This window comes from Daphnia magna, linkage group LG10 (assembly GCF_020631705.1).
Source record: "Daphnia magna isolate NIES linkage group LG10, ASM2063170v1.1, whole genome shotgun sequence".
Taxonomy (NCBI): Eukaryota; Metazoa; Arthropoda; class Branchiopoda; order Diplostraca; family Daphniidae; genus Daphnia; species Daphnia magna.
Genome location: NC_059191.1, coordinates 4,432,249 through 4,442,114, shown reverse-complemented (window position 1 = coordinate 4,442,114; position 9,866 = coordinate 4,432,249). Strand labels below are relative to the sequence as shown.

The 9,866-nt window shown below is 41.5% G+C and overlaps 1 protein-coding gene across 1 annotated transcript; it reads left to right on the top strand.

The window, feature by feature from the left end:
* Positions 1-2,269: 2,269 nt before the first annotated feature.
* Positions 2,270-4,429, top strand: LOC116931616. The gene has a single exon (XM_032939213.2). It carries the CDS (start codon positions 2,270-2,272, stop codon positions 4,427-4,429), a length of 2,160 nt encoding a protein of 719 aa, XP_032795104.2.
* Positions 4,430-9,866: the final 5,437 nt, after the last annotated feature.

Here is a 9,866-nt window from a genome sequence, read left to right as displayed (position 1 = left end):
TCGAGAAGGTGGAACTGAAGAATGATCCGGCCACTTTCAAACGTTTTGCCGAGCGGATTAGGACTCATCTATTTGATTTCAGCCGTATTGGAGAATACAACGCTCCTGACCTGATCGAGAAGATTTGCATGAGGCTTCAGCCACCGGATCGTCTTGAGTGGAACCGCGGACGACGAGGGGGATTGGAAACCAGAAGTCTCAACGCCTTTGGCTCTTGGTTTTGTGAGAGAGCGGCGGAGTATCAAAATGCATACAGCATTGCGTACGAGCAGACTTCTTTCTCCGCACTCAAGCCACATCATTGGCCACATGCTCGCAGCCACCCTGCTTCATCCGCAAAGGCAACTGACAACTACTCAGCACCCAAGGTCACCTTCCGGCCGTTCTGTTTCAAATGCGAAGGCTACCACAAATTGGAAAATTGTAGTCGGTTCAAGGCTTTAGTCGTTGCAGACCGAGTTTCTTTCTGCACCAAGCACACGGTATGTTTCGGGTGCCTTGGATCACAGCATTCCGTCCGGAATTGCGCTACGAAGAAGCCGTGCAAGATCGCTGGTTGCAGCCTGCACCATCACGAATTGGTCCACGATCCCGATAGACCAGTCACTGTATTTACGCCGGATGCAACGAGGACCGGAGCAACAAGAACAGCGACGGCCCACCTCAGGAAGCAGAATCCGCAACAAATCGCCATGGGAATGATGCGGCTGAAGGTTTGTGGCGCCGACAAAGGAACCGTCTGGGCGAACGTCTTCATCGACGAAGGTAGCGATTCAACACTCATGCGGCAAGGATTCGCCAGTGCAAACAGAATTACCGGTGTTCATCAGATCCTGACCGTGGAAGGCGCTGGTGGTGTAGTCAAGAGCTACCGTTCCCAACGTGTGAATTTCCAGATCGACACGGATTATGGTGAAGAGCTGAATCTCTCGTGCTCTACCCTGCCCATTACTGTAGCGAGCACTACCCCCGTGACCGATTGGGGAGTTCTGAAGAAACGTTGGTCTCATCTGGCCGACATTCCTGTTGGAGAGACAGGTGGCAGAGTGGACATCCTTATCGGAAACGATTATTCCCACCTCATCGTGGCTTTAGAATCCAGAGTCGGGAATGACTACGAACCGACCGCCATCAGAAGCAGACTAGGTTGGATCATCCGTGGGGTCGTCAGCGATGGTGCTTCCGTCACAGCCGTCCGGACTCATAACGTCACTAGTTCGTCACAGCTCGAAGAGATCGCGTTAGAATTACGCCGTTTCTGTGACACCGAAAACTTTGGGACGGAGTTGAAAACCAAAGGGATGTCAGATGACGATCGACAAGCCATCGCCATTTTAGAAGCTGGAACAAAGAAGCTGGAACTAGGCTACGAGGTTCCTATCACCTGGAAGAGGGGGGAGCCAGCTTTAGTTTGCAATAGACAGGTTACTCAACAACGACTCGGTGGTCTACTTCGGCGATTCAGTAGAGAGCCAGCGTTCGAGAAAGATTACCGTGCTGCCGTTCAGAAAACTATTGACAAAGGATATGCCTCAGTGTTATCCGAAGAGGAAGCTGCGTCCGCAAAATACTTTCTCGCTCATCATGGTGTCTACAAAGGTCCTAAATTACGTGACGTCTTTGATGCAGCGGCCCCATATCAGGGAAAGTGTTTTAATAACGCGATACTCAGTGGTCCTGCTCTCCATCCTTCTCTTCCATCCGTTTTAATCCAATTCCGGGAAGAAGCCGTGGCCTGGGCCTCAGACGTAGAGGCGATGTTTAGCCGTTTTAGGCTAAACCCTTCCGACGCAAATTATTTTTGGTTTTTGTGGCAGGAGTCCTCATTGAAGACTTAAGTGTGCCGGATGGATCGATTGCCGTTTGGCGCCACCTGTTCTCCTTTCATCGCCATACACACCACTCGCCGTGCAGTTTCTGATGCCGCAATAGGAGAAAAGGCGGTAGAAGCAGTCAAGAAGAGAATGTATGTGGACGACTATCTAGGGTCCACAAGAAGCGTCGACGAAGGCGTCGTGGAAGCATCTGCGGTAAGAAAAGCTCTGGCCGGGGCCGACCTTCCCTTTCAAGATTGGATCTCCAATTCAGCTGAATTTGTGGCAGCCATGCAGGAAGGAAAGAAGCCACTTCCGGAAATCTCCAGTTTTTCTGCGGACAGCGAAAGCACGGGCTTTTGCTCGGTGCAGTTTGGAGTACCACCTCCGACGCTCTAGGATTCCGGATAAATAGCTCGACGAATGGAGAATACACCCACCTCTGTTTGACTAGCATGTTCGCCGGAATCTCCGACCCATTTGAGTTAGCAGCTCCTATCATCATAAAGGCAAAGGTCCACCTTCGTGAATTAATCGTCAAGGGGCTTAAGTGGTCCAACCCAGTGGAAGTAGCCGATCGAGCGTGGTGGGAGTCATGGTTCCACATCGTGCAAAAATTGGCCGATGTATCCATTGAACGCTGTTTATTTCCGGAAGAAGATGATATCGTCAAGTCTCAGCTTCACACGTTTGGAGATGCTTCGGAGGAGGCCTACGCCACGGTGGTGTACGTCCGTAACCAATACCGCTGCGGTAAAATCATTGTCAGAATTGTGAAGGCAAGCAGTAAGATGGCCCCAAAGAAGAGTCTGTCGGTGCCAAAATTGGAGCTGAATGCCGCTTTATTGTCTTCCCGTGTCGCCGCTGCCGTCCAGAACTGTCTCATTCATCCAATCAGCTGCAGATATTTCTGGATGGACTCCAGTACTGTCCGTAATTGGATAAGAGCCACCGCCTCGTTTTACCAAATCTTCGTCGCCAACCGAGTAGGGGAGATACAGACGTTAACGGAGAGCGACGAATGGCGTTTTATCCCCGGCAAACTAAACCCCGCGGACGCTGCTACCCGTTCCTCCATCGGAGAAGATGTCTGGCCAAGGATCTGGCAAGACGGCCTGGAATTTCTACTACAACCGGAATCCACCTGGCCCACGGATCTTCCTTGGATGGCCGCGACAGCAGAACTGAAAGCCACCAAATCGCATCACGTCCAGACCACCCCAGATCCGTTTGATTGGTCAGCAGTCAGTTTGGACCATTCTAACATTTCATCTTTCTTGAAATTAGAAGGAGAAACGAAGAACCTCCTCAAACGATGTCAATCAGAAGCCTTTCCGGAAGATCTCACTCGTCTTAAGCGAGGAAAGCCCCTTCGTTCCTCTTCCCATCTGTTGGTCTTAAGTCTGAAGCTCGGCGAGGATGGAATCTTATGTCTAGGCGGCCGTATTGATAGAGCGAAGCTGCCATACGATGCCCTTCATCCTCCGTTACTTCCCAGCAAGCACCCGCTCACGGAGAAAATAGTCGAAGTTGTGCATGGTCAGATGCATCACGCCGGAACGGATTATTTATTCGCCAAATTGTGTCAACATTTCTGGATCATTCGCTGGCGAGAGCTGGTCAAGAAAGTGCGTCGAATGTGCCCAACGTGCATCAAGGATAGAGCGGTCCCAGCTGCTCAACTGATGGGCGATCTACCAGCCGTGCGACTTGATTCTTATTCCCCGCCTTTCTTCCACACCTCCGTTGACTATTTCGGCCCTATAGAGACGAGTCCTGGACGGAACAGAGTGACAAAGCGGTACGGTGCACTCTTCACTTGTCTGACGACAAGAGCTGTACATGTAGAATTAGCTGAGTCCCTATCATCTGAGGATTTTCTGCTGGTCTTTCGTCGATTCATCGGTCTTTTCGGTAAACCTGCCACTGTCCAATCCGACAATGGGACGAACTTCGTCGGAGCGGAGTGTGAGTTGAACGATCTCGTTAATCAACTAGGAAAGGACCCGAAGCTGTTGCAGTTCCGAAAAGAAAAGGTGATTGATTGGTATTTCCAGCCTCCACGAGCACCGCACTTCGGCGGAGCTCACGAGAGCTTGGTCCGTTCTACAAAACGTGCCCTGTACCAAGCCTTGGATCTTGAGAAGAAAGCTCTACGCTACCCAACTAACGAGATGCTGCGGACGCTATTTGCAGAAATAGCCGGATTCCTCAATTCTCGTCCTCTGACCTACGCTAGTTCGGATCCGGAAGACTTTCGGCCCTTAACGCCAAACGACTTCTTGAATCGCCCGCCTACTTCCGACTTACTGCCCGGCGAATTCAACGACGCTCTGCCCAGAGAGCGATTCCGCTACGTCCAGAAGACGGCCAAGTTATTCTGGGATTTATGGACTAAACTGTATCTTCCGACGTTAGTTCCGCGAAAGAAGTGGAAATCAGCTCAAGAGAACATTGCCGTCGGTGACGTCGTCCTTCTACTGGATCCTAACCAACCGCGCGATCTCTGGAAAATCGGCCACGTTAATCAGGTTTATCCGGGAGACGACGGACAAGTACGCGTCGTCAAGGTGAGAACGAAAGACGGAAGTACACCCGAGCGATTCATCGCCTAAGTATTCTCGAGAAAGCTGCCGTCGCCGACGTTCATCCGAAAGAATCTTTTACGCCTTCATCAAAATAGTCTCATCATTTCATGATTCGGGGGGGGGGGAGAATGTTGTGGCGACAAAAGCGCGTCTTAAGTCCTTGACATTTGGCAACACTTAACTTAACGTCAAGCGCGATTTCCTCTCCCTTACCTCCAAAACCAATTGTGTAAATTCGTCTGCTATCTTTCTTACGACGTTAAGACCACGCTTGTTTCACTCTGTAAGCAGATAGTTACGTCGTTCTGTCACGATTATATTCTTTATTTGTGTTTCGTGTAGTCATCTCTTCAGTTAGTGAGTATATTAATTTGTAGTTACCAATGGCCTGACCTGTCTAACCTGTGAATGTGCTTGATATTTCCAGTTTTGGTTCATTTCCGTTCTGAACTGTCAGTCTGAACCTAATTCTGAGTGTTTTACTTACCTGGCTTTGGTAACTACTCTAAAATGCTTGTTATTCTATTCTGTACTCATTTCTGTTTGTTTTAGGCTTTGTAGCTGTATTCCCTATGTGTGGGTCTATTGGTCTGGGTGGCCACTCATACTTTCTCGTGCCATCCCAGGTATGATTTCTCATTATTCTTTTCCGTTTCCTTATTAATTCTTTCTCTTTGGTTTAGATACCACACATACTGTCACACAGTTGAACTTAACGAATAAATTCCAAGGGCTGCTTACAACAGTACCTTTTGAGGGAAATCTCTGAATGCTCCCAACTTGTAGCGTTGAAACAATTATAAATTTATACTTCTACATGCAAACAGAAGCAACTAAACTTGTATTTAATATTAATACACTGTGATATTATGACTTCATACTTCTACATGTAAACAGAATAAAATATACTTGTATTTAATATAAATACACTGTGATATATCAGGTAATATCAGTTTATACTTTTACATGTAAACAGAATAAAGTATACTTATATTCGATGTGAATACACTGTGATACCTCGAGTTTTAACTTCTACATGTAATCACAATCAAATATACCTGTTTTTAATATGAATACACTGTGATATTAGGAGTTTCTACTTCTACATGTAAACAGAATAAAATGTACTTGTATTCAATGTGAATACACTGTGATACCATGAGTTTTTACTTCTATTATATGTAAACAGGATCAAATATACTTGTATTCAATGTAAATACATTGTGATATTATGAGTTTATACTTCTAGATGTAAACACAATCAAATATACTTGTATTCAATGAATACACTGTGATACCATGAGTTTTTACTTCTATAAGTAAACAGGATCAAATATACCTGTTTTCAATGTGAATACACTGTAATATTATGAATTTATACTTCTACATGAATACAGAATTATATATACTTGTTTTCAATGTGAATACACTGCGATATTATAGCTTTATACTTATTTACGTAAAGAGAATCAAATATTCTTGTATTTAATGTTAATACACTGTGATATTATGAGTTTTTACTTCTACATGTAAACAGGATCAAATATACTTGTATTCAATGTGAATACACTGTGTGTTTTGGGAGCTCAGTGGTAATGACTCGAAGATGGCTATTGATGATGAATGATATGTGTATGGGTATGAATATGATACTACACGAAGAAGAACAATAATTAATTTCAGGCAAGTACGAAGCAATTGAACAACTAAATTACCTCATAGGCTAGGTTATTTCACCTAGTCTCTGAGCGGGTGTGGATCCCACTCACACAACCAGCACTGACATTCACTAGAGGGAGGGAGGGAGGCAATCAGTCATTAATTGAACGATATGACATAGGCACGAAACAAATTACCTTCAACGTACACACAGAAAGCAAGGGAAAGACAGGTGGAGACGAGCACGAAGGCTGCTCGACAGACGTTTCACCCCAGACCTAGGTCTGGCCAATATTCTAGTAGACACAATAGCAAAATATAACATCGACTACAATACAAATCACACGTACAAAAGACATACCTAGCAGACGCGATCACCACAACACTACACAATAAAAGGTGATGGACAAATAAGTGCGACACTGACCATGTGACGTGAGCAAAACGCCATTACATCATCTAAAACGCGGAATGACAGGAGGGACAAAGGGCAAGCAAGGTGACAAAAGGCAAACGACATGCGAGGCCGTCCCTCTCGTGGCGATAACTTAAGCTGGCACCGCACCACAGTGATATTATTACTTTATACTTTTACACGTAAACAGAATCAAATATACCTCTATTCAATGTAAAAATACTGCTTTTTAATGTGAATACACTGTGATATTATAGATTTTTACTTCTACATGTAAACAGAACCAAATATACTTTTATTTAATGTTAATACACTGTGATATCCCACATAACACAATGCAGTCCGTCGGATGTCCGACAGATGTTTAGGTCGGATGTTGAGTACATCTTTTTGTTTTCCGCCGGACAGCCCGACATCCGATTTGGATGTACTATGGATGTAATTGTTTTTGGTTTTGACCACCCTCGACAGCGCCGTCGGACATTTTAAGGATATCCGAACGGGCTTTCATTTGGCTATAAATATGACATGTATTGGACCTCTAATCTTGAAAAAACATTTTGCAGTCGAATAATTTTCCATTGTGCTAATCTACAGATATGCTAGTTATTATTTTCGAAAAATCCAATCGAATTCTTGTAAAACACATCAGTTTTTTCGATAATAAATCACCAACAGGATTTTTAAGAAGTCAAGATTATGTCGAACTTAGGTTAAACCAGAAGTGTATAAATTGCAATTAAACAATTTATGCTAAATATTTTTTTAATTTTAAACTTTAGCATGAGTAGTAAGTTTAAAGTGGTTTTTTATTATTTGAAATTAAAATCCTATCATAAGTATACTTGCTTCGAATATTATTAAATGCCGAATAATATATATTTTCTGTAAGTTAATTTCCAATGGCTTGGTTCCCGTAAGCTAAACGGCAAGCCTGTGCAAACAAACTCACGACTTACATATATTTTATTCATTTTTTGTAATAAATTTAAAAATAAACCACCCGGCAAATAGATAACTACTCCTTTATTTTTTTTTTTTCGTATTGAATGCTAGACTTAAAGTAAAAATACGTTCAAGGGAAAAATTTGAACACGGTTAAGTTCTCCCCTTTTGGAAAAAAATCAATTTTGACCATTAATAATGAAACTTAGTGATTGGCCCCAATTAGCTCTAATTGAGTTAACCGTCCCGCACCGATAAAGTGCATTCGGGGCAGAATTGAGGTGCCACTTTTTTAACCGGGGCGGTGCAGGGGAAATTTGAGGTTAACCCGTTGCCCCAACGCAATTTAAAAAAAAAATCCGTTCTTTCGGTTTCAGAGTAAAAATCGGGGCAGGCGGGTAGAACGAGCTATTATCGGGGTTGTTATCGGATCGATCGGGTGAAACAGTCAATCGATTATGTTTTTTGCAGCGATGAATCGATTGATTGCAATCGGGGTAGCTTCCCTGATTAAGTACCTCGATTAAACCCCAATTGAATTCGGGGAGAAGAATTTTCCAGCCTGAGCCACGCCTCGATGGCCCGAGAAACACGATTGGCAAAAAAGCGCCCAGATTGGCTCGAGGCCGATCCTTAAATGAAACAATTGAAAATATTCTTGGCTGTTGGAAGAAAGTCCGTAGAATGTAATTTTTGCACATCCAATGCCCTTCCAAGGTGACTAGCCGACGAACATCCATGGAACTACCCATTGAATATATGGATATCTAACGAATGTTCGGCCATGATTCGGACATCCGACGGCAGAAATGAGCTACATCGGATTATTGGTTTATACTTCTACATGTAAATAGCATCAAATATACTTGTGTTTAATGTGAATACATTTTGATATGATGAGTTTTTTTTCTACATGTAAACAGAATCAAATATACTTGTATTCAATGTGAATACACTGTGATACCATGAGTTTTTCCTTCTATATGTAACAGGATAAAATAAACCTAATTTCAATGTGAATACACTGATAGTATGAGTTTATACAACTACATGTAAACAGAATCAAATATACTAGTATTCAATGTGAATACACTGTTATGCCATAAGTTTATACTTCTACATATAAACGGGATCCAATATAATAGTTTTTAATGTGAATACACCGTGATATTTTGAGTTTATACTTCTACATGTTAACAGAATCAAACTCACTTGAATTCAATGTGAATACAATGTGATATTATGAGTTTTTACTTCTCTATGTAAACAGGATCAAATATACCGGTTTTTAATGTGAATACACTGTGATTTAATGAGTTTATATTTCTACATGTAAACAGAATCAAATATACTTGTATTCAATGTGAATACACTGCGATACCTTGAGTTTTTACTTTTATATATAAAGAGGATCAAATATACTTGTATTCAATGTGAATACAATGTGATATCAAGAATTTTTACTTTAATATGTAAACAGTATAAATTATACCTGTTTTCAATGTGAATACACTGTGATACAACATTCTTTTACCTCTATCCATAAAAAGCATGAAATATACCAGTTTTCAATGTAAATAAACTGTGATATTATGAGTTTTTTCTTCTACCTGTAAACAGAATCAAATATACTTGTATTTAATGTGAATACACTGTGATATTCTGATTTTATACTTCTACATGTAAACAGAATCAAATATTCTTGTATTCAATGGGACTACCCTGTAATATTAGTAGTTTATACATTTACCTGTAAGCAGAATCAATTATACTTGTGTTCAATGTGAATACACTGTGATATTATGAGTTTAAACTTCTAAATGTAAAACAGGATCAAATATACTTGTATTCAATGTGAGTACACTGTGATAACATGAGTTTACACTTCTAGATGTAAAAAGGATCAAATATACCTGTTTTTAAAATGAATAGAATGTGATATTATGAGTTTATTTTTCTACATGTAAACAGAATGTAATATACTTGTATTCAATGTGAATACACTGTGATATTATGAGTTTACACTTCTAGATGTAAACAGAATCAAATATACTTGTATTCAATGTGCATGCACTGTGATAGTATGAGTTTATCCATCTACAGGCAAACAGAATAAAAAATACTTGTATTCGATGTGAATACACTGTGATTTTATGAGTTTACACTTCTAGATGTAAATGAAATCAAATATATACTTGTATTCAATGTTAATACACTTTGATTTTACGAGTTTACACTTCTACTTTCAAACAGAATCCAATATACTTGCATTCAATGTGAATTCACTGTGATATGATTAGTTATACTTCTACTTGTGAACAGAATCAAATATACTTGTGTTCAATGTGAATACACTGTGATATTCTGATTTTATACTTCTGCATGTAAACAGGATCAAATATACCTGTGTTCAATGTGAATACACTGGGATATTATGAGTTTAGA